Below are 26875 nucleotides of genomic sequence, written 5' to 3' on the forward strand. Positions count from 1 at the left end.
GAGGAAAAATCTTAGATCAGTTTTGTAGGTCTTAGCTTTCAAATGAGGCGCTACATGTGCTTGGTTAAGGCGGGGTTAAGAGGTTAAGTTATCCAACAGTCCCTCCGTCTAGTTGCGAACTAAATGTGGCAAATATTGTGGAAAGGAATCGGATAGGACTGGACTCTGGGGTGGTTTCAGCATCACAATGAGACAAGCTAACCCAGTGGCCAAATTGCTTATTATACGACGAGATAACAACTAAATTGTTATTTCAGCCCGTTCGATTGGTGCACTGACCAATTCCTAACAATGATCCCCGCGTGTAAACGATGCAGCTGGATGCAGGTGGTGTCACTCCCCTCGCCATAACAGGCTCCGAGCTGAAGAAACCACTTTAACGACTGGCATACGCACTTGTTTGTGTGGGTTTTTCTGTATTGGCCTGCCAATTTGGGCCGGCTAAATTGGGCAAAGCGTAGCGTGATGTGGAGCAACTGGTGAGCGGTTGCACTGGGATGGGACTATCACACCCGCCCATATTTGTGCGATGTTTTTTCCCTTTCCAGCCGAGCCGCATACAGGGAAACCAGGTGCATCTTGATCTTAGCGAGCTGATTAAGACATAGGAGGTTTTCGTGTACGAGTATTTCCATGTCTTTGCTCTTTTGTCTGTTCAGGCGGGGGCCATCAAGTGGGTCTTTGATGTGGAAAGAGAAAATCTAAATTGGCCGGTGAAGTGATCTCTCAAATCAAACGGCGAATGCGGAGGTCAGGTGTTGGAGGAGCGTTTCAATCCTCTGATACATTTATAAGAGACAGACAAATTCAGAAAAAGTTGGGACAGTGTGTATAATGCAAATTAAAACATGACACAATGGTTTGCAAATCACTTTAAATATACTTTCTCATTCACAATAAATCAAACTACGCACTGAATTTTAAGTTCTGGCAACAGGTTTCTGGTTGGTAGTTAATAGTTTGCTGGAATGCTGCAAAATAAAGCTCCTATACCTGATATATTTTTTTTAGGGGTTTCCAAACAGTGACAGAGAGAATATATAAACCTTAAATGCTAAGTTGGGGTCAAGCACATTTCACAACTTTCAGGGAACAATGTTTATGCTACAACCAGCAATTAGCCTTCCACATTGCTATTGATAAAAAGCTTTATAATCAGACAAACAGTGCATAAATGTTTTATTTGTCCCCCTCAAATGTTTGCTTGTATAAGGACCAACCAGATTTCATACAACCCCTAGAAAGATCAGCTACAGGGCATTTAACTTTTGCAAAAAGTTCACACCAGCTTATACATGCCTTTCAGTCATATGACTTTTGTTGTTATGGTGACCATTTTGAATACCGAAGTATAATTATGCAGAACTACAACATGTAACAATATCTCTACTCAGGATATAAAAGAAAGACAATGGATTGACAGTGGAATTTTTATGCACTCGTAATCATTGCTCAAGAAGGTAACAGTAAAAACACGGCCCCAGAGACGCACGTTTATGTGAAGAAACCAACGAGTCAGTGTTTAAGCTGCTCATGATGTTAGCATGCTACCGGTTAGCATTTATCTTCAAAAGCTCAGCTCCGACCTCTCCCAGATGGATACAACATGTGACAGAGGTCAGAGCTGAGCTGTTGCTGTAGTATTTCCTCAGTGTTCATAGATGTGAGCCACACGTGTTTATTGTGTTGACATTTGCTAACCGATAGCATGCCAACGTGTTGAGCAGCTTAAACACTGACTCTGAGTGACTCTGACTCAGACTCTGTTGACATGACAAACCGTAAAAATCCCAGATAAAGGTTTTCTGCCTTCCTCTTTGATGTGTTAATTTTTCAATCAGTTGTCTTTCATTTTCAGTAGAGATATTGTTGCATGTTGTAGTATATGCTGCATAATTCTACTTCGGTATTCAAAATGGTGGCTGGAACTATGTGTGATGTCATTGGAAACGCATATATAACTTTAGTAACTAATCAAATGAGAGTCATGCTGTATGTCTCGACTTTACGCCTTACCCTCACATTCATCTACTGAGGAGAATTGAAACATCCATGTCCTAATGATCTATTGCAAATGATGTGCAGTTAGTATAGTTATAGTTTTTGCATTGTTTCATTTACATTTAACAGACACATTATCCCAACTTTTTCAGAACTAGGTTTGTTCTTCTGCAAAGGCAATAGTTGGGGTTAGACTAGACTTTGTTAAAGCAGCGATGACACAGGAGCCATGCCAGGCCCCAGTCTTATGAGAGACAGATAAAGGATGTTCACCACAATGGCCCTGCTTTGCAAAGACAGTCAGCGAAAAGAGAGAGCGGGAGAGATATGTACCACTGTGATTCAAATTGCCCTTACACCAGCACCGGGACCTTGATAACCTTTTTATTATGCGAGGTTATTGTTCATTAGAGGCTTGCAACTACATTAGGTGTGCTAAATGTGTTGTATGTGCACTGGGAAGGTTTACTACTTATCTACTTATACATTCCACACTTTGGATATTGTCAGCATATATTCGTATATTCAAAGATACCAGTAAGTATCAACATACTGATCACTGCATTTAAAGATAAGAAGCTTACAAAGAAGAAGGACCCAAACTCTTGAAAGTTAGTCATTTTCTCAAAGTGTTTGTAAGTAACATCCAAAAAACTAAATAAGTCTCAATGGCCTAAGGGCAATTTCAAATCAAGTGATGGACAAGACGACGAGGTCAGTGACGTGGACGAGCGGTGACAGAGAGGAACAGGAGAGCGTTGCTTGCGGTGGACGCCATTTTGGCTCTGCACGGTTAGATGGACGGGTGAGCAGCAGTAGCATCATCATCATCATCATCATCATGAAGGCTTGAACACAGCGTTTCCTACCCCATCGCTGTAAGCTCTGCCCTTATATCTTAACAGTGTTGTTGGCGTACAGGCCGTAGCTCTGCAGCTCTGTGTAGGGGGCGCTAGCACCACTGTCTAAGGCTGAGCAGTGAAAGGCCTGAGCGGCTGTGGCGGCCGCGGCTCTCGCTGTTGACACCTTCATTCGACGTGACTCGGTCCGCGACTTGTAGCAGAACTCCACCAGAGCCACCAGCATGGCCAAGCCCAGTCCTCCAATCAGGATGTAGAAGACTCCAGCCACATTACTGAGGCTCAGAGCGCTCGTCTTGTCCTGTGACAGGAGAGATGAAGGGGAGAGAGGGGGGAGAGCAGTTCATAAAGACATACAGGAGACAGATATAAAGACACAGGAACACGTATGAGGGCAGGTGGTTCTCAAACTTCTGATTTTACACAACATATAGTATCTAAATCAACATGAATCTGGACTACACATAGAACTATAACACTAAAACTGGAATGAACAGGCACACGCTGCATCTCAAGGTTGTATCTAAGTGTTGTGGGTTTGTGTACCAGCTCTCACAGTTTGCTGAACATCTCCACCCACTCCCCTTTAACACAAAGAGAACGAAAACTTATAATACTAAGAGCTCCAAGACAAAACCATGAATTAAAGCCATTCTAACCCTGGATAAATCTAGGGAAAAAAACAATCTATTCTACTGTAGTTCCATTGGATTACAACATAGCTCAAAATATTATAATTCTAATTCCTGAGTATTGATGTTCAGAAGCCCAAGTACCACAGTTTGAGAACCACTGCCACAGACACACACAAACAATCAAAGACGTAACAACATAAAATTACAAAACATTCAGAGAACACTACCTGCATAGACACATGTATAGAACAGAGAACACATAAAATTTATCTCACAAAGCAAAGTCCCACAGTTGGATTTGACCATTAAATAAAAATGTGAAACTATTGCAAATCACTGACACTGTTAATATGTTTATTGCAGTCACTAAGATAGGATGTAAGCAATTCAGGCTGTGTTAATTGGGATTTTAATGTTGCTCATACTTATGAAATGATTAGAGGGAATAAATTAAAGCACTCACATTAGTCACATAAAGAAAGGGTCATTGATTTGTGTCCTCATTAAAAACAGCGGCAGACATTTGGATTTGGAAGAGTGGAGTTTTCGGGCAATAACTCTCCCAGAAATATATTTTCTTTTCCTACATAGCTTTATACTATGCATATGTTAAGCAGAATCCATGGTGTCAGTGTTTTCAATGTTACAAAGTTACAATTGTAATTAGAAGTTATTTGATGAAATTTTAACAGTATTTCATTCAACAAAGGTTCTAGTCCAAATAGTTATGACTATTTAAGACACCTGGATGAATGAGAGCCTGCCATATCTTATTGGTTCCCACATACCAGCCGTGAAATCATGACCAGCCTGAATCACTTCCACTCGTTTGCTTTTTGAGATAGATCGTAATGTATCAGACTCAAACTTGCACTCTGCACTGCTTTCTAAACAGTAATTCTGTCAATAGCATTTCACCACCAATATCAGCTTACTTTTAATCTATTTTAGCAAAAAAATTAAAAAAAACACATACGTAATTACAACAAAAACTGCTTATGTGACACCAGCACTTAATGCCTCTTTTCAAAATGTGCATAAACGTATTTAGTCTAAAACATAATAAGTCTACAATGAACCCGAACAATTAGGTTTAAGAGTTTCCCTGACGCTGCTGAAAACACTTTCCTTTCATTATAGGTCTCACATTTACTGTGGGCCTATTACTTTGTTTTTTGCATTACTACGTTGTTTACCCAGCTCCCGGGGGCATATTTACACGAATAATCCAGTGTTTGGCCAAAAATGATCCTATTATCTAAAGCTGAGGCTATATACTATGTGCTATGGAACTTTTTAGGCCATTCACAAGTATGCAATGGCAAAAATGTATGAGGATATTATCGCATGATGTAGAAATATAATATACTTTCCTGTTCATATGCCCTGTATTACAGTATTAGGGCCACAAATCTGATATGTAAATGAGATTATTATTATTATTATTATTATTATTATGAGAAATGCTGCATGAGCAAAGACTCTGCTGATCCACTTTTGCACATGCTACTCGTTTTGCACATGAGCAAACGCCTGGTAAATCTTTTCAGTGGCGCTTTGATTAAGATGATTGTCCCACAAGTTTCTCCACAGCTTCAGGGACATTATGCTTAATCGCTGGAGAACCATCTCAGGGGTGAAGTCATAAAAACTCATATACTGTGGCCTAATATGGATGAAATTAACTGATGCTTTATCACGTGAATGTGTTCTGTTTTGCCTGGATGAAGTCATGTCTGGTCCTTGTCAGGTCTGTTCTGTCCTGGGACTGCTCTAGGTCTATGTCAGGTCAATGGTTTTGAAGATACGCTGAGCGGTTGAGATGACGGGACGTATGAGGTGACGGGACAGTCCCGCAGACTAACCTTTCGTCCAGAGTCCAAGTCTCCACACTCCCCTTTATCGTACCACCATTTGTTTTTCAGTTTGTCTAAGATGGCTTGTTCATTGAGTTTCAACACCGCTAGGTTTACCGGGATTCTTCCAACCATAAGGAAATAACATAAATAACATCAGCCATGTTATTTTATGTTATTGAAGTAGAAAAACAAAGTGCAGCAGATACAGTGGAACAAACAGCTCGCTTTGTGAAAGAAAGTCACACCACACATCACTGACAAACAGGTTAAACATTAGATTCAGTGATGTTTAATACTCCATCATAGATGTGTATTATATCACAGTGGGCAACCGGCACACGGCTCACTCCCGTGCAACAGGGAACTCTCAAATTTGGAAAGAAAAAGTCCTTCTGGTTTAATTACACAACAGTGATTTACTTTAGTTCAGTTTTAGGTCGTGTTTTCTCCCATGGCCAATCGCTCACCCCGTCCTGAGGCAGTTCCCTTGTGCTGCCTGGTGGGCAGCTCAGCGTGGGCCGGTTCCCCCTCTCGTGCCCTGCCCACCCACTACACACTCACAGGGTGTGTGGTGGTGGGGTACCCGCAGGGTTTAGCAAAGTGGCTCTGACCTTGGAGTCCCCGCCCCCGCTGCCGCACTCTCCCTTGTCGTACCACCACTTGTTTTTCAATTTGTCCAAGAGGCCCTGCTCGTTCAGTTTTAAGACTGCCAGGTTTACGGGGTTTCTTTAAAATAATATAAAATCATAATTAGGAAACAGATATATAGAGATTGGTTGATCTCATGGTGGTGATCATGACAACATTGACTTTGTGTTAATAAAACCTCATGCTATTGAAATGAGGCAGGAGACTCTGGATGCATGTTCATGAGTTAGTACTGGAGAAATAGGCTTCAGAGCTGGGAGCCAATAGGTTTTACCAAGCAGGGGCCTCAGAGTGAGGAGAGACCACACATGGAGACACATGCCTTGGATGGAACAGTTTGTCTGCAAAGCAAAAAACAAAATACTTGTGGCGGCACTGTGACCAGATCAGTCAGATGTTAATGTCAATTGCTATTTTTAGCATAACTGTACTCCAGGAAATTGGGCTACTGTCAACAAGAATGAATTAAAAGTGCCAACGCAAATGCATGATAGTAGTTACATTCCCACTTCTCTTTTGTAAAGCTACAGACTGGGTTTCTCTCGCGGCTTGTGCCACTGAAAGTCAAAAGTGCATGAACTGTCATATCCAAGGCATCCTCCTCTAACTCGCTCTCTCTCTGGCTTCTCCTAGAGCTGACTAGCTGTGGACAAAGACCCTCTCCATCTACGCTTCAAAGCAAGGCAGAATCTGCATCAGATTTGCATAATTTGGTCTTCTTTCCAATCAGCACCCATTCTCCTCTCCTTGCCTGCACTTTCAGTGAGCATATTCTGCCTTTCTTTGTGAAAGTAGTTGCAAAGAGCCTCTGTCCACAGCCAAAACTTCACAACACAGCTGTAGGTATCCTCAGAGCTGGTAAAACCTCTTAGTTGAGACAGTCTAAAAGAAAGAAATTATGGATGAACTGTTAGTGTAAGTATAGACTGATGAGGCATTCCAGTCAGGCAGGCAGCAGGCAGAGGAGGGAACTGTCTAAAAGGCAGGCAATCAGTGCATCCTGTAAAACGAGGAGTTCGTTTTTTCAAAGGTGCAGTATGTGGATTTAGGGACATCTTTGTTAATGCACAATTTATTTAATACTAAATTCCACCCTGCAAAAAGTACAAAATCTACTGTAAGAGTGAAAGGCTCTGATAGCCTTTTCCTCATGAGCCTCCAATCTGTTGCTCAGGAGCTACCTCCTTTTTCCAAGTTGCTCCCCAAAGCCTCACTACATATGGACATACAGTATAAGCTTGATGAGTCTAATTGATTTACAATCCAGGTGAAACAACTCATGTGTATCAAAACACATTCATCTGTGCGTTTGGATAGGTTTCAGCACAATCTGCAAACATTTAAGCATACAGTATGGTACATTAGTATCCATATGAATCTACGTGGTTTTACAGCAGTTTTGCAGTTGCACAAGTGAACCCACATCTCAAATGCTGTATATTTTGTTGTCCAGTTGCATAAAATGAGGAGAAACATTACAAAGCCAGCAATCCATATTTTTAAACAAAGTGTGTCTTGTGTAACTCTAATGGCAGAGTGATTTGCTTATATAACATTTGATTCTGTTGTCAGGACAAGAGTTTTTTCCCTGAAAGGTAAATAACATCACCGTCAAGCACCCAGGCTTTTTTCATGAAAGCTAAAGGTATGAAGTTGTGTAATGGCTTTTATTGAAATCCGTGAGCGAAGGCTGAGGGTTATGTAACTTTAGATAAATAGGTGTCCTTCAGAAGTACTAAAATAAAGCATCATTAAGTCCTCGCACTTTTCAAAGATGAGATCCATTTGTAAAAGGGCTCACTTTGAAACACTGCTTTAACTTTTCCAAGGGCTAAATTTTCTCTATCTGGCCATGAAGTTACACCAATCGTAAATAAAATATAGACACGGTAGTTAGAGAAGGTTCCTAGACTAAACACTCCAGCTAGGTACTTGACCTAGCTGAAACTCTGAACATGGCACCCCTGGAGCTGCAGGTTTCCCAAGTGGCATTGTAGGATTGGTCAGATGCAGAGTGCAATTTGGCTTTTTGTTACCCAGAGTGAAGCAGCCTCACTTCCTCATTTCACCTGTTGCACAATGCTTTGCTGTATAGAACTCTTCTGTCTTATGTTTCTTTCCCCCCCAGTTCTTTTAACTTGCAGCCTAAAGTATCCCACACATAAATGTAAAGTTAATCTGCCATTTCCTCATGTTATTATGCTTAGTTTGTGCATAAAGGGTTTCAAAATGGTTTTCTTAGTGTTATAGACGTCACTAAATCCACTGCACCTCTGCAAATCTCTGAAACGTTCAATATCGCAAGTCCAGCATAAGAGGAAGCATACTATCAATGCAGTGAAGGTTGGATTGAGGTTAACTTTTCACATTAGTAGCACATTCACTTATGTCTGACAAGAGGAGTGGGCGGAGCATTATTGCTGCTTTATTCACTCGATACATTCTAATTGTAATTTTTTTTTTAAACTCTTATAAATCTATCATCAGACATCTGTGAATGGCCAGAGTGGCAACCTGGAACGAACACACGTCACCCAAGTTGTTATTAACTCAGAGAGAGAGAGAGAGAATAATTGTATCCTAGCTTTTTGTGTTGTTAGTTTTTACAACATGTTCTATTGAAGCTGATCGGAATTAGATTGATTTCCAGAGTTTTGAGAAGTCGTCTGTACAGAGTTACTTAAGCCTTTTACAAACTGTGCACACTGTCTAATGTTGTACACACATGTCAAAAGGGCCCATGTTCGATCCCGTGTGGTGGTGGCTGGAGGGGCTTACCACCACCGAGTATGCATGTAAATTGTCCCATGTAAAGGGCTTTGTGACCATGTCTGTGAAAGGCACTAAACAAATAATTTCATATATGTATATACTACTACGTACTATTAGTCCAGCTCTTTACTTTAAGAAGAGTTGCTACTAAGGATGGCCGGTACTACTGATTTTTGTTTCGATACAATACCAAACAATACACGGGCAGTCTTCTTGGCAGTGGCTCTTCACTGATACTTCATATTTTTGGATCAAATTCAAATGCTTTTTACATAATGATCCATTGTAACTTGGCAAGGTCATTCTCTAAAGGAACGTTTTTTCCCATATAAACTACAGCTGTAACTTTTGAACATGAGCAGTAAAAACAATAAATCTTTGGCCTTCATATTTTCAATAGAAGCACCAGTTTTGAATAGTCCATCCCTAGCTTCTACCACAATAATGTCTTTTATTAACATGGCAATTGATATTCAGTGAAACCCTAACATTAAAATGCACCTTTGGACTCGAGGCCTCTCCATGTTTATAGTGTGGATTGAATTAAATATTAAATAGACCACTTGACTGAAGCAGAAACAGTCCTAGTTATGCGGCAACCTTTGGCTGTCACCCAATGTGCAATCCCGAATGAATCCTCAGTGAGTCCCTCCATATGGTTCCTTCATTCCAGTCATTAAAATGAATGAGGCTTATTACAGATACATTAAAGGCTTGAGATGCCACCACCACCACCTCTCACTCTCTCTGAAGCTTTCTCTCTCTCTCTCTCTGAGCATTGGTAGTAAAAACTATTACGAGTGGGAACTTGGTGTTAATGTCGTATGAAAAAGGCAGCTGCTGTCTTTGGCCGTTGGTGGAAGGAAAACATCCAAAAATCATTCATTTCATTAATTATTACAGTGCGTGTGCCAAGTACCAATGTAACTCAGCTGGTTTCAAGGTGCGAGGCTGGACTGAAGTGGAGAAGTGGCCATATGGGATGCGTGCTTTGAGCTCTAATCCTTTTTCAAGAGGCACATTTGCATATTGAGTTTTTGCTTTGAACGGGGTATTTGTAGTTCAAAGCCATATCAATTACCGAAAAGAAGGAAAAAAGAACAACCTCATTACACTTTAGCTGGAAATAAATGTTGAGCGAAACACTGGCCAGTTCTCTACAACAGCTCATGTTAACTGCACTGACAATACAGTAATGTACATTAGAATGAAAGTTATGTCACTCGTTGAGGCCATTTTCATTACATCAGGTATTGCACGGTTGAAACTACTTAACACGGCCCTTCTGGAAACATTTTTTTTGGGTAGTGCACAGTTAGTTGGATTACACTAACTCTAACATTGTGCACTTAGACCATGAACTGTTTCAGTACCGCATGTATCACTGGGCTCCCTCTGGTGGCACTTTAGGTTTAGTCTTTGCACTACTTGGTTAAATTCACATTACATTTGCTGCTTACTGTACATTTTTAAATCCACCCATTTTTGCAGTTGCTTTACATTGGAATATTCAGAGTTTAGCTAACTAGTTTTATCTTATTCTATTTTTATCACATACAGGCAAAACCCTGAAAATTTGAATATTGTTCAAAAGTTCATTTATTTCTATAACCCTAACCCTAATTTAAAATGTGAAAGTAATGTATCATATAGACTCAATACATGCAAAGTGACAAATGTCAACCCTTTGTTATAATTTTGATGATTATGGTTTACAGTCCATTTTCACAAAATTCTAATTTTCTCTGATTTTTTATTTGTTTTTTTTTTCAAGCTGTGAGCCATAATTATCAAAATTATAACAAATAAAGGCTATACATATCTCACTTTTCTTGTACTGTATTTTCTGGACTATACGTCTCACTTTCACATAGTTTGGCAACAGGAGTGACTAATATGTGATTTAAAAAAAAAATTCAAATATATAATTTGACATGCCGCTACAGGGCACTGCTGGCTATCCGAGGAGCAGAAAGAAAGTTTGGAACAAGCAAGAAGCGGAGGTTAGTCTTAGAGAACAAAACAAAACAAAGCTAATCACGGGCTAAAAGCTAGATAGCCACAGCTAGAGGAACGAGTTCACAAAAATGAGGTCCGGAAAATACGGAATTGAGTCTATCATATATTGGTTTCAAATGTTAAGTTGAATTACAGAATCAAATTAACTTTTGAACGATATTCTAATATTCCGAGTTTCACCTGTATAATACAAATAAACACATGCCCTTACACTGTAGCTTCATAAAGTCATTATCTACGTTACGTTTCATGTTGCACCATTGCACCGACAACAGCAATAAAATCAATTCCAATTGTATTACAAATTTATGAAGAGTTATTTCTCTTTTGGCTTAGCCCCAGATAGGGTTATAGACCTCGTTCAGACATGCAAATACTGGGACAGCTTAATAAGTTCTTCAGTTGTACTTGGTAGGGAAAGTTTGATAACCATAGATATAAATGGCAGGTAGAAGGGGAGCAAGAAATAATAAAGGCCAATTTATATTTATATTTAATAATCTCAACCCAGCGAGTGTCATAAGTTTCATAACAAATGGCGCTGACTCAGTTCTCATGCTGCATGCAAGCATAACAAAAATGTAAAGGAGTGGGCTGTGGAAATGGACAAACATTTTATGAATACTGTATGACTGCAAGTGAAATGTAGCAAACGTAATCACCAAACAACACCCACTAAACCGGGTAAATACGATAATTGTGATGTTCATGAAACAATTAATCCACAAAGTCATGAGTGAAATGTGTGCAGTGGTTTTTTAAAAGCTCGATGACAAATTGATAAAAGCCTGTCGCTTTTATCAGGCCACACTGCAGTGGCAGATGTATACCTGAGGGGGGAGCCCTTGGGCGTGGCGATACCGTAGCCTTTGGAGTCCAGGTTCCCTCCCACCTTCATGGTGTCACAGGGCTTCCTCTGCTCAATGTACTCGTTCATAGTGGACTCCAGGAGGTATGCGTACTTCCCTTTGGACTTCCTGACCCTCATCACGCCTTCATCTGTCGTCTTCACAAACACTGAGGGGTCCGCCGCCTTCATGTACGACCACATTTTCTCAAAGACTGCAATCTTTGACCTCTGCAATTCACAGGAGAAGTCAAGCTCAGGGTCATTGAAAGGCTCATCCAAAATCTATCTGTCTGTCTTTCTGTCTATCTATGTATCTCTCTCTCTGTTTCTCGCTCTCTCTCTCTCTCGCTTTCTCTCTCTGTCTACGTATCACTCTCTCTCTCTATCTGTCTACGTATCTCTCTCACTCTTTCTCTCTCTCTCTATCTGTCTACGTATCTCTCTCACTCTTTCTCTCTCCCCCCTCTGTCTATGTATCACTCTTTCTCTCTCTCTGTCTACGTATTCCTCTCTCTCTATGTCTACGTATCACTCTCTCTCTCTGTCTATGTATCTCTCTCTCTCTCTAGGTATCACTCTCTCTCTGTCTACATATCACTCTCTCTCTCTGTCTATGTATCTCTCTCTCTCTAGGTATCACTCTCTCTCTATGTATCTCTCTCTCTATCTGTCTACATATCCCTCTCTCTCTCTCTATGTATTACTCTCTATCTGTCTATGTATCTCTCTCTCTAAGTATCACTCTCTCTCTATGTATCTCTCTCTCTGTCTATCTGTCTAAGTATCTCTCTCCATATATCTCTCTCTCCATCTTTTTTTCGTGGGATTCATCACACTGAAAATCATCTACAATGGATCAGCAAATTAATATAGCAAATATCACACTTCTGAACAGCGTGAAATTCGCAATAAAGAAATGTATGCCAATGTTGCCATACTTAGCAATGTTGGATAAGTTCTGTTGACATTAGTAACTTTTACAGAAAGAAATGTGAAAATGTTTGTTGGACTGCAAGAAGCCTTTTTGAAATATTGCAATGTTTTTGGCAACAATATGCAAAATTATAATTGGAAAATTGTGTTTGTCGGGGCTACTGAAGTGGAGTAAGCTGACTCAGAGAGTGAATCATTTTGAGAGAAAAGGATCTTTCCAATTACTTTAAGTACACAATAAATGTATTATTGCGAGAAGAGTAAGTGATGTTTCAATGTGCAAAATTGCTCTGTTCCCCTATTTTTTCTTGCAAAACATTTAAGCATTTTACCCTGAAAAACTCTTTGGTTGATCCGGCATCTAGCGTCCCATATGCGATTTCAGTTTGCTTGGCCAAATCCTCCGCGCTTTCTATAGGCGAAACCATCCTCTCCACTGTCAGGAAGGCGGCCAAGTTGGCGGTATAGGATGAGATGATTATAAGGGTGAAGAACCACCAGACACCCCCCACAATCCGTCCTGACAGAGACCTAAAAAAGAAAAAAGAAAACCAAGAAAACATCAGCATGTTTACGGTACAATTTATTTTTTATTTGCAGTGAAGGCATTTTCCTCTTCGGGCAAATGAAGCATACAATCAACAAAGGCAATCTAAGAAGCACATTGACCTACATCGCATCACTCCCTGGGCACGCACTCAGCTCCAGCAGGCTGCAAGAGCTTAGCCAAATGTGCTAAGACAAGATAACCGGCTCTACAAAGGACCTTCTGCCGATTGGAGCTGCCAGTGTGTTTCATGGTTACATGTGTGTTAATTGTTAATAAGCCATACAGAACACTTGCTTTAATCGCACTTGAATGGGGATAATCATCGGACCACATTCTTGTTAAATCTAGCATCGAGCTAAAACACGACAGGTCAATTTAGTGGCAGTTTCACATCCAAATTCACATATTTCTTTTGGGTTTACCACAACAAAAACGTCAGCTTCGTATCACAATGTGCACATAACTGATTTATTATTAAATCTTAAAACTGGAGGTCTTTTTTCTGTCAGTGAAACCCTTGGAGCAAAATAAGAATTCATAGTAAAGCTACACAAAAAGGGAATCTACTGAAGAAGTTTCACAATCATCCATTATTAAGGAAAATATCACTGTGGCTTCTTCTCTGAACTTTTTTCCAAGGCTCTGTTTGAAAGAATCCGAGCTGAACGAAAAAAAAAAAAAAGCAAAAGTCTCGTTGAGATACATCTTCCAGCATGGAGGAAGTAAGGCTTATGCAATCAAAGTGACATAAATCTTAAGACAAAAAAAAACAAAACCCTTTCATCCTAATTCACCTTTGTGTGCACACTGAGCCGAGTGGAGTGCGGACATGGCGGAGGGATTGGGGAAAGACGAAACCCTAAAACAGTGTCATTTAAGATGCTTTTCACTTAGCGGGAGGATGATGAAAGAGAGGCAACCATAGAGCAGAGCAAATACATAGGCTTTGGGACTCAACTAAGGGGGGTTTACTGATATCCTATTCAAATGAGAGGGCTGGGCTTTCCATACAAACTTAGTGCTATTTTAGAAAACACATGAAGGGTAGCACATCGATGTGATTCATAAATCCAGACAGAGATACTCACATTATTATTTCTTTACCAGGTGGACATGGGACCCAATTACAAATGAACCGATCAACTCACAGTGCATATTTAACCCAGAAAACATTTTAAACTAAAATCATCATTGAGTCCATGAGGTGCCATAGTATTCAGAGTATGAATCCAAAACATTTCTCTATGAGACAACTTTTAAGGATATTGCCCCCTCTTGTGGACACAGAAACCCTTTCAATTCAAAAGAATCTCAAAGATGATTTGCTTCCTTGTAATGTTTGGCAATAGCATTGTCAAAATTGTCTGTTCAAATAGTCTTGTGTTCTGAGATCCTTTGTTTCAATTGTTTTTTTGTCTGACTAACATGCACCAAACCACATAGGCAGAGAAGCATATAAATGACATGGGCGTCAGAGTGTGAATTCGACAATGTGTTTGTATATGTGGGAGGACGTGGGTGTGAGAGAATGTTTTTAAATCTGTAAAGCACTTTGTGTTACATGAAATGTATGAAAAGCGCTATATACTGTATATCAAGATTGATTGACTGATTGATTGATTGATTGTTGCATGGAGTAATGAATGTTCCATTTCTTTTCTGTAGATTGACGTTTGGATGTTCTCACTGTCATCCTCCTTTGTATTCAAATCCAGATAGCTGATTTGATGAGCACTGCAATCACAGGTACATTTAAGATACTCAGAACTGTCATTTATATATGTCATAAATCCTTCAAATAATCTTCTTTTATTTGCCAAAATAGGTGGATATCATTGATGCATCGTTTGTAAAGTCTGATCCTTGAATAGTGTATATTCCTGTCTGGGTTAATACAGTTTTTTTTATGATCTTCAATGGTGACACTATGAGTGGAGAACGCCCTTGCTTCACCCCAGGAAGGTCCCAAGTTAGATTCAAGAGGCCGGTTTGAATGTTCTCCCAGTGTCATTGATTCTATGAACAAAAAAGGCTGATTTCATGTCAACTATAGGCCCTAAAACTCCAAACAGGGACAGCTCTAGGAAGTAAAAAACATGAAATATACTGCATGACCAACAACAACAAAAACGGCACCTGACTGTTATGATCTGGGGTTGCTGCAGTTGACCAGGTCCAGATTCAACTTCAATACTTCGTGCCCAAAGAATGAGATCAGCTGACAACCTGAACACCTTGCGTGACTAGGTTCAACAGATTTCTTCTTTCCTGATGGCATATTCCAAAATGACATTGGGCTCACATTGGGAAAGAGGAGCATGAGACTTTATTTTCACACATGGATTGGCCACCACAAAGTCCAGATCTTAACCCCAGTGAGAATCTGTGGGATGTGCTGGAGAAGGCTTTGCGCAGTGGCCACGCTCTCCCATCATCAATGCAAGATCTTAGTACAAAAAAAAATGAACACAACACTGGATCTTTTATCATTGCAGAGGCTTATTGAAACAATGCCACAGAGAATGTGCGCTGTAAGGTTAAGGTTGTCAAACAAAATATTAGAGCGTGTGACCTTTTTTGTGGTGACTTTTATTGTGTTTGTGCGTATCCTCTTCACCAAGACTCATCCTCCATTGGTGCCACTACTCTGAGAGGAGGCGGTCTGTTATCCAAAACAACATTGGGGAGTGTGTGTGCATTATTAATTTTCTAAATAAATGTCAACATTTGAATAATAAACTGAAAAACAACACAAAATGTGGCAGGAAACCACACAATTAAGAAAAAAACAGAAAGGATAGAGTTCCTTTCAGAGACAATCAATTCTTAAAACGCCTGTGCCATTTTCGTTTGATCAGCTGAAAATCAAATAAACAATGTATCACCAAATTTAGTGGGAGGCATAAAAAGTTGTTCAAGGTGTTTGGAAAAATGTAACAGAGTTTCTATGGCAACGCTGTGAGCCCTTCATTTTTAGTCTTGCCTTCAGCACAAAACACAAATGACATGCACTTTGTCCAAAACGTCAAAAATGAATGGTTAAATCAGTCCCCGGCCCTGAAAATGGTTGCACAGCTGATTGTTTTATTTCCGAGGAGACTTTCTCTATATAAAAAATAAAGTAAAAGCAAGTCTTGGCAAAACTTTCGATATTTTCTTCCTTTGGCTAGCACTGCTGACTTTAAGAATAGTTTTCTGTGCAGAATACGTCTACGTTATGCGCACAAACAACCGTGACATTTCATATTCGAGCTGCGAAGGAGAAAAGGGGCAACGACAGATTTAAAAACTGGGGTGGATATCCCGACCCGGGGCTGACAAACTCCTCAGCTTCAGCGCGACTGCCCCCTGGAGAAGCAGTAAACAGCTGTCTAATCCTCCTCCTTCAATGGGCTCTTTTTTTTTTTGTCCTTATTTCTCGCTCCTCCTCTCTGTTCGCTGTCTGGCAATTCCTTCCTTGTGCTGCAGGCGCTGGCAAGAGGTTCAGCGAGGGCCACGTCAACGATGGCCTTCACCTTGAAACCAAACACAAGCATTCGGACAAGACATCTCTCCATCTTCCATGGTTCAAGTCTCGATTAAGTCCACATGGAGTTCTTGTTTATTATGGCACAAGCAGGGTTTTGTCAAGTGCATAAACATCCATCCATCCATCCGTCCATCCATCCATCCATCCATCCATCCATCCATCCATCCATCCATCCATCCATCACCTAGGACCTGTTTGTCCTGGGAAACCCTATCAGGGGCACGAAGCCCCCAACAACAGAGGATCATTCGGGCGCTCAAACCCCTCCACCACGATAAGATGGCGGTTCCAGGAGGGGAAGTGCATAAACAACCACTAAAATTCATTTCAGTCCTTGCCAATAGCCCCTCCAACCACCGCCAAACCCTAGCACACACATCAAGTAAAATCTAGTTTTTCACCAGCGATCATTTAGTTCATTACACTCCAGTACTTGAAAGCCATATCTGTTGAGGTGGTCTTGGGTTTGACAGATTTCTCGGTTGGTAAACTCAGACCTATTTTGTCTCAGCTTGTTTCGCTTTGAACTGGTTTTCTTTTGATCCGTACACTCATACATTATTACACAACCCCAATCCCTCGCACCACATTAGGAGAGCTGTCTTATTACTTTTTACAGGATGGGAAATCGTCCAAGTAGCACTGTAATTTCCACGACTTGTTAAAGCAAGGATTAATCAATTATTCAGTCTGTCTTAACTGTTTTACAATGGGAGTAATGGTAATGTATGAGCTGCGGCGGCACTCATAAGATCTATGGAGAAGAGGAACGGCAGCACCAGGATATTGTGCTATAATTATAATAGATTTAACCAGAGACGAGCCACTATATAAGACTGTGGAAGGGATGCGCCGCAGGGATAGAGTATCGGAAAAGCCTCCGACTAACTATAGGACAAATTCCATCCCACGCCACATTTAAATTGCACCTTAAACGGCCTGTGAACACCGTCAGCTCTCTTCATCAAAAATCAAATGTCAAAGGCAGACGCATGATCATTATTGTTTGGTATGACAAATTTTAGTACGTCAATTTTCTCCAAATTGGCATTACCCAAATCTAAAGGCTTCTTGAAAAAAATATATATACGCAAACTCAAAACAGCGTCAAACACGAGAAGAAAACAAGGGTGAAAATGCCACAAAATAGTGTGAAAAAATGTCAAACAAAGCCACAAAAGACCAACAAAAAGGTAACAAAAGATGAACAAATAAAGCAATGAAAGTGCAACAAAAAAAGCAACTAAAGAGTTACAAAAACGTGGCAAAAGATCAATGAGAAAGGATGTGTAAAAAGTCACGGCAACAACGCAAGAAAAAAGATCAATTCAGATCAGTTTTGGAGGTCTTAGCTTTCAAATACAGCTTTAAGATTTGTGCAAAGCCAAACTGGAGAAAAAAGCACTTGGTTAGGGTGTGTGGTAAGAGGTTAACAACAGGCAGATCTCCATTTGAGTAGTTTAATAATTCAAATACTCAGAGGAGCTCGATACAGACACAACCAAAGTTCTGCCGACACTGTGCTGCTGTCACAGTCGCTTCAGCAGCTCTTATAGACGTCTCCCCCAAGGATAAAAGGTCACAGGAAGATGTTCTCTGATTGGACGGAGTGGCTCAACGATGTCGCCGTCTTCTTGTCAAACTGATCTGAAATTTGGGCCTTTTCCATTGCAACACAAACACAGCACTTATGAACTCAATCTGATCCCTTTTACCACAAAACAGAGAACAAAGGTCCAAAAAATGTGCATTCAGTGTCTCACTCAAACCCAGGTCATAAACATGAAGCAATAGTTGCATTCTCGACATTCTTCCAATATCATTTCTGAAAGCATGACTGTCTCTCTCTGGATTGAGTTTCAGCTTCTTGACCAACTCTTTGCCTTGAAATCCATAGCAATACCACTCATATTATTTTCTTCCACTGATTATAAATATAGCAACAGGTAGAAGCTTTACACCTCCAGAAATAGCTGTTACCAAAAAATTATTTACTAATGACACCAATGACAATATTTGATTCTGAACATGCGTCACGTAAGGATATGGGATATGCTCCTTGTGACAGACAGCTAAGCAAACTGAGCTTTTCCTCATGAAAACATTCAGCAGTTAATCCTCAGATATATGATCTCGACCCACAGCTCAAGATCCAAGAGTCGCACTGAAGTCTCATTAGAATTCCCTTGGCTGGTCCCTTCTATTCGATATGGTAATTAGCAATGACTAATGACTTTAGCGAGTGTAAAAAATTAGCCAGTAATAGCCACATTACAATGGATTAGGAATTACAGAGGTTTCTAAACGAGAGAAAATGGACGCTAATTGTGCGACGATTTTAAGACAAATTAAATACTCCTCTGCAACACTGATCTCGCTCCAGTATTCAAAAACACATATTAGTCCGACAGCTGTACGTTCACATTGACTGAGCACAGCCACTCCCGGGGCGTCCGGGGCTGACAAGACACGATTTATGAGGGGATCAATGGAGGATAAAGTGACGGCGGCGAGACAAGGAAGACGCATTTACAGATACAGACTGGAGAATTTAGCAAACAGCCATGACTTGCTTTAGGTCTTAAGTCATTTTTTCTCGACGTATTGTTGCCAGATTACAGGAAGCCGTTCACAATCTGACTGTGTCTGCCTGTGTTTATTGGCTCGTATTTGTGCATTACCCACGTAATTACAAAATTAAACTGTCGCAATTATGACAGAGAAGATTTTCTACGCAAACACTCTTTTAGCGCAACCACAGTTGATTCACAAATATCCGATATTTGAGCCCATGCTAATATCCAAACTAATAAACCTAGAGCAATTTTGTACTTGCAGCTTGAAGGAAACACACAAGCTTTTTAACTGCAGAGGAGGCGATTCGCCGGAGCACATATACAGGGCTACACCCATGGGCTCAGTGAACTTCTCTAAAGGTCAAAACACAACAAACGGCGTAATCCCAAAGCGCACAGTTACAAGTCAGAGGGCTCCATCCCTACACTAAAAGTAACAGTAAACATTTGGCTTTTCACAACACACAAGAGGCTTCAATATGAAATACTGTCATCTCTTTTTTTTAATATCGCAAGTTTTTTCTGCCATAAAAGACCAGTCACCTCCGCGTAAGGCTATGCAGTGAATAATACCGTACTTTGGCTTCTGTCTGAAAGTGTGCATTTTCTTTTGCACCTGCCAATTCTGTTGCTTGTCTCGTTTTCTCAATAACTCATCTGCATGGGGGTGTAATGAACTGCTGAAAAGGCTTAATTGGGCACCATAATTTGAGCAAGGATAATTTAGATGCATCAAGTATTTATCAACGCCATTACAATTTTATGTAACGCTATAAAGTTCTCTCTGGGTCGGCGCTGAACGTTGACAAGGTAGTTTGGCCATCTGCCGCAGCTAAGAATGAGAACAACAAAAAAGCAAAACAATACTTGTAGTGAAGAAAAAATGCCAACAAGTCTTGTATTATACTTTAGGTGGGCCATGAATGAGACCCTTCGATCACCTGAATTTGCAGATCCCAGTCTATAAGTCTTTATATAGAATAAGACGACAGATAATTTGACATCAGTATTGCTTTTACTCTTGCATGCTGGTCTGTCCACAAAAACCTTTAGACTGAAAGCTTTTACATACTTAAGGGATATTTCAGGATTTTTGACATAGGGCCTCATTTCCTCGTTATCCAGAGTGTTGTTGATTTCTGGAGATATTTTTTTTTAAATTCATGCAGTTCTCATAATTTGAAGAGTTACGTGGTGCTAGGCTAGTGCAAGGCTAGCACATTTCTATGGTATCAGCTAGCCTGCATTAAAAACAGTCATATGCACTCCACAGTGCACCTGAGGCAAATCACTTATAACACCAGACTAACGATATAAATATCTGTGTCGATAGAGTAATCTTAACCATTTTGCATTTAAAATAACTTATATCTGAGCAGCATCAGCTTTGTGGCTGTAAGCTATGCAGCGGCGGAGTGATCTGCGAGAAAATAGCCCCTTTAAAATGCGATCATTCGTGTGATGCAAGGTCAGTTATATTCCAAAAATTATTCTATCGACACATGCATTTATATGGTTAGTCTGGAGTTATAAGTGATTTACCTCAGGTCCACTGTGGAGTGTGTCAGACTGTTTTTAATGTAGGTTAGCTGATACCGTCGAAATGCGCTAGCCTTGCACTAGCCTAGCGCCACTTTTCCCCTGCCACACCACTTTCACTCTTCAAATATAAGAACTGCAGGAATTACAAAAAAATATCAATCAGCAACACTCTGGATAACTAGGAAATGAGGCCTTATGTCAAAAATCCAGAAATATCCCTTTAAGCGTTACAAGTTCAAATTCAAGCATAATTTCTGGGCATAGGAAACATCTGGACTCCTGGTACAAGTGTGAGTGACCCTGTCGGCTTTTAGCACTGATTTATCTGCTGTGGATGACATTTGAGAAGTGAAATGATAAGAGTCTTTCGAAGCTGTCAAAACAAAGCCACAACAAACACACAACTCCATGTGGCCCCGCCATTGCCAAAAAAGGGACATCATTTACAGCCAGTTAAGCAGAAAATGGGCCCTTCAACTATACTCTTATTTAAGGCTGTGTCGCTTGATATTGTTAAATGCGGCGCTGGGAGATGTGACCGCATTTCGGCTCGTTCTGTCTCAGAGTGTGAGGTTTCTTTCTGCCATTTGCTCAGCGACTGTTGCTGTTTTGATGGTTTTTATGATTTTCAAATGTGCATTTTCAAAGCGCTTTCATCTCCAAGGCCGATGTAATGTGCTTGTGCTTTAGGCTGGGAGCTGAAATAATCATTTATTAAAAACATCTCTCTCCCTCTCCCTCTCCCGCCTCCATCTGCCTCTCCTCTAAAGGTCAGTATTTGCATGGCATCACGTTCAAAGGAGAATGTTATGATAATGGCCTTCCTCGCCTCCGGCAACTGCAACCCAAAACTTCTAATTACGCTAATCCCGCCATGTCTCGGGAATCTGCACCACATATATTATTGTTCACTCTGCTGTGTAATTGATTAAAGGAACACTAAATAAGATCATTGGAGTCTAGGAATGAGTGAAGCCACATGACTGAATTTTAAGGGCGTTGTGGATGTGATTTAAGAATGCATATGGGTACATTTTTCAAAACATAAGAGTGTGATGCCGTGTGACTAAAAAGCTGCACTTCTGAAATAATATCTGTCACCAAATGATTCTTTTAAGTGGTAAGTAAGAAATACGAATGCACCATTTCTTTCCATTATCATTCCACACGCTCTTTTGCTGGTGGCGCACACATGAAGCCACATGTAATGATGAAAAATGTGTGCAGTGTTGCTAACAGTTTTCTGGCTGAGGGCTATCGCCGCCGCGGCCTCAGCCTCATGTAACCTGCTATGAGCCGGAGCTGCGGAGCCGAGAGTGCTGCTCGCAAACTGCGCCCACTCACATACGCTCCAGCTCTTAGTCACCCCAACACACACACACACACAAACACACACACAAAAAAACATGGGAAAATAAACTACAAATATATCCACAACTGCTAAAAATCCTAACACCCCTGAGCCAATATATTAACAGAGTTGAAACAGGGATATAGAATGGAGACAAAGGGATGTGCCTGGATGTTTTTTGTGCCAATGTTTGTGTGAAAAGTGTCAAGTTACTTCTTAGGAGTTGAAAGATTCTCAAGTTATTTCTCATGTTTCACAAGAGTTCGAACAGTATTACATATTTATTTTGGAAATCAAAGAAAGAGAGAGAGAGAGAGAGAGAGAGGGAGAGATTCACTTTTCATTGTGCCTTTGAGTCAACATTTCAAAGGCCAGTGAGCAACATCCAAATACAAAACAAAGTTAAAAAGTAATAATTCATGTAAACTATAACTCCAATAGTTTTATACACTGAAGTCTGCATTGGTTTAATTATTATTATAGAACACACAGTTTTGACAACATAATATCGGGATGTACTATAAGAATGACAGGAAAAAACATGCTTTTTAATTGGTCTGTCTGAAGTATTTCTATAACTTCAAACTCTTGCTCTATATAGGACTGCAAAAGAGATAGATTATGTAAGTAACACGTTTGGGACATGCCTGGATCCCGAAGTGGCATGTTAGCAGAAGAAACATTCGAAGCAAAAAATTAGCCTCTTTATCGTTACCGTGGAAACATCCTCGATGGTTCAAACAGCTGAGGTTTCCGTCGCGCACATCTCCCTTTCCTTCTACTTCTCCCCTATGGGCCTATAGGGCTGGGGAACCCTATACAGTGGCATGGATTTATCATTGCTTTGGGGAATGCACTCATTAGGTCTCCCTTTTCGCTCACAGCCTCATGACACACGAGCTGACGACGAGAGGGGAGCCATCTGTAACTGGTGGTAACCGACTGATGGTGCTCAAGTGTTGACATGGAAACTGTACAGACCCACTTCGTTTTGTAAACCGATTAAAGTGGGCTTATCAAGCACTTTTTCTAATCAGAATACTGTTTTCTGAATACTTTTAGAATACTTTCACGTGGATAGTCATTATATTTCTGTATAAATATGGCGTATAATTACAAACATGAAGACTACGATTGTTGGAACACCTGTCTAGACTCAATTACCATTAATAAGAACTCAGAAACTCTCTTAGGAAAAACAACTCATTATTAAAAGTTCTTTCTTAATAATGTTGTGCAGTATGGAGCTAAAATGTAATGACTGATACAGTGATGTATTTCCTTGATATTTGGAAAGTAGCTGTAAATACTTCTAAATACTCTCACATGGCAGTGTAACTTAAACCAGAATACAGTTACTGAAAATGAGTATTCTAAATGTGTAATCTAAAGACATGTTTTAAGTTACTCCCCAACACTGATCAAGTATAAGAGTGTCGTACCTCATTGATATTTAAAGGAACAGGCCACCGTTTTTACATAATGAGATATGTTCTTACTTAAATGAGTTGATGCGTACCTGTCTGGTCTTTGTGCGTGCTCTCAGTCATGCAAAATGACCAAAGATGTTCTTAGAATTTTGCCTCTCCCAGTATATTCCTATAGCTCCAAACGGGGGTAAAATTGGGCACACACAGAGACCAGACAGGTGCATGTCAACTCGTCTAAGCTCAGGTAAGAACATATCTCAGTATGTAAAAACGGTGGCCTGTTAACATTTCAACATTTAAAATAATATCAAAAAGAAACACTTTGAGCAGCCTCTGTTGGCAATAGTGGGAGTTACACATTATGGAACAGCAAAAACAACAGTTCACTTCGAGTTAACGGGGTTCTAGCGCCGGGATGTGCACAGGTGATGGATTAAGAGGACTGTGTTTCTTCTATAACTCTATACAATTGAGTAAACTATTCCAGGCAGGGAATAGTATTGACCAAGGAAAACATTTAAGTTTATTTGGGATGATACTGTACGTACTCCAGAATTGAACTCTTAAATTATCTTATGGTTGATCTGATTACTATTCAAACAAAACTGGAGATCAAACTACTATGCTCATTTTGAGTAGGTTCGGGTTTGTATTGAAACACGATTGCCAATGGAACAAGCATTCATTCATAACATAAGAGCCCTTGAAATGAGATGAAAAAGTCAAAGGAAAGATAAATCATCCTCGTTCAAGTGGCAATAATAAAGTCCAAACCTACTAAAAAACCTACAAAATTCATATAATTCAAGCACTTTTAAGTCATTTCACCAATGAGAAGAAAGCATCTGACAACTTGAGAAAACATTATTGATATTTGCCCGACCTGCCACTGACGATCGCTCCACAGATCTCCTCAGTGCAATCAGACAAGCTTGTGTTTACCCTCTCGCCAAGTCCAGGTAGATTTCCCATGAGGCTTTGCGAGCAGCGCCGCCATCCCCATCCTATTCATCTCGCAGCTTGATTACATCCAAGGAGTGATGTAATGCAAACATATGTGGTGCTGCGTTTGCCGGTTTGTGACAGCCAGTCTCGGAGGAGCAGGTGTCTTTGTCTGCTGCACATGGGGACGTCCCGGAGAGGTTGTGCACGTGTGTACCGGTGCCTCTCTCATTCTGTTTGTGGGCCCCCCTATGCATGTATGATCAAAAGTCGCCTTCATGTGATTTGCAGATAAATAAAACATAACTGTTGCTGGGAACTTGCCTGAACCATCCCTTATGAATAAATCATTATTTTTTTTCGACTTCCCCCTCTTTCCCAAGTCTTTTTTTTTTTACAGCTCTGACAGCAGTTCTCAAATTCATGATTATTACGCAACTTGCAGAGGATTAATTTGATCCTGTTGCGAAGTAATTAATGCACACGATTGCAACAACACGATGTAGGCATTGATTTGTGCGGGCTGTTCGATAACTTCCTTGATCAGAAAACTTCTGGCTGAGGACCTGCTAAGCTGCGCACATCCTCTTCCTTTTGATCACAGATTACCCCCACAAGCTTGGATGATTTCCCCAATAAATAATGCAAGAAATGCAGGATGTGATTCCAGCGTACGCGCTAAAATGAAAATACAGGTTTACCACAGGGTTATGTTTTGGTTTGTGCTGAAATATTATATTCAGGAACTGTGATGCGTCAGGTTTTGCGGTAAGGGCTAAAATGAATAGAATTAACTTCTAAAGGGAACATTTTAGCAATAACACTTTGATCTGGGCAAAATACAGTCATTTTTGTCTGGAAAAAGTGGATTTATTTACTTGTGCACACAAAAATGACAAATGTCTCCTGAAGAAATAAAGCAAGTTAGTAAGCTATAGGAGTTCAGGAGGAGGCTGGGAGAGACGGATGAGGCAGGAGCTGAGTCTGTTATGAAATATAGGTATTTGGGTCAGACTTTACTTTACAGTACTTTAATAACATGGACCAGTGTGGTAACTAGGGATAATGCATTTTTACAGCTCTGTTTCTATATTAAAAAAACAAATAAACAATACAAACCATGTTTTCTTGTCATTCACAGCCAGTGTTATGATCAAGATTTTGACAAAAAACTATTAATACTGTTGTATTATTTTTGAAAATGATGTCATGTCTTTCCACCCTCATCTGTTGCAATAAACTTTGCCTCAGATCATTTCTATTACAGTAAGATGAAGTAGATAAACCTTATTACCAGTAATGTGCACATAATTAGCAAAACGTTTGCGCAAAGTAGCTGCAGGTATCTCAGAGTGCATCCATATCAAATTTGGGGAGCTGTTATGTTGTGACTGAACAGGTGTGTGTGTGTGAGTGCGTGTGCGTGTGTGTGTGTGTGTGATCTTATATTTGCGAGGGGAGCAGAGGCCTCAGTATCACCTGCCGGATGGGACGGGTTACTTCTTGATTCAACATGAGTAAATGACGCCACCACTGGGTGATTTTAGGGAGCAGTTGGGTGCCCTTGGGCAGTTTTGCCCACCCGCTCAAAAGAGTTATGATGATTTCACACTAGTGGAGTTTACAGCCGGAGCAGACGCTTTAGGGTCAGGCATCTTTTGGAGTTTTAAACTAGTTTCCCAGCTTGGTAGGATTATATGCTTCAGTGCAAAAAATTTGATTGTGATGAGAAGGATGAATTGCCATATATAATCAAAGATAATGCTCCAGTTTTTGTGTGTTTTGTTTTGTTTTGTCCAATGGTCCAAATTGTGATGGCTGCTCCTCTTTTCTGGTTGTAATTGTCAGTATATGTTTTCAAGCTCATGGTGCCTTTGTATTAGCCATAGATCTAAATAATAGAGATCAGCGGATCCCATTCAGCCCCATTCATAGAAAAGATCCTGAGTTGTCTGTGAAATTAACATGGCTGCTTAATCTCCTCCTATGATGTCGCCGCAGATACAACCCTAACTCCGATACTATTTAAATACTATTAGGATTAGGGTTAGTCCTTAGATGGTTAAAAGGGAAAAAATACGGGAAGTTGCACGCTCATGGGGCTTAATACTTCTACTTTTTAAAAACATGATACAGAGCCCTTTGGAGCCAGGCTTTTAAGCAGTTTAAATGAGGCCCAAAGCTACATAAGAATTCTGTTTACCAAGCGTTTTTTGGAGTCACCCCTGGCCACCAGGGGGTGGTATTACAGCAGTGTCAGATCCCCGCCATGAGAACCAACGAGAAGGGCTTTCCGCGCCCATTGGTATTAGCCCTCATTTGGAATAACATTTTTAACATTAATTAACAAAATAATCTACAATTAATCCATACGCTGG

General features: G+C 40.3%; 1 protein-coding gene across 3 annotated transcripts in view; it reads right to left on the bottom strand.

The window, feature by feature from the left end:
- gria1a (glutamate receptor, ionotropic, AMPA 1a) overlaps positions 1-26875 on the bottom strand; it is a 104591-nt gene that overhangs the window by 2387 nt on the left and 75329 nt on the right. The window contains exons 12-15 of one of the 3 annotated variants that reach the window (XM_079556191.1): positions 12910-13108; positions 11625-11872; positions 5967-6081; positions 3028-3162 (exon numbers count right to left, since the gene is read on the bottom strand). In XM_079556191.1, the coding sequence (XP_079412317.1) occupies positions 3028-3162; positions 5967-6081; positions 11625-11872; positions 12910-13108 (697 nt within the window). Of the gene's footprint in view, positions 1-2870; positions 3163-5966; positions 6082-11624; positions 11873-12909; positions 13109-26875 lie in introns of all 3 variants that reach the window. The other 2 variants (XM_079556193.1, XM_079556192.1) reach the window with 2 other exon arrangements.

This window comes from Gobius niger (assembly GCF_951799975.1).
Source record: "Gobius niger genome assembly, chromosome: 5".
In the NCBI taxonomy this organism is placed as follows: domain Eukaryota; kingdom Metazoa; phylum Chordata; class Actinopteri; order Gobiiformes; family Gobiidae; genus Gobius; species Gobius niger.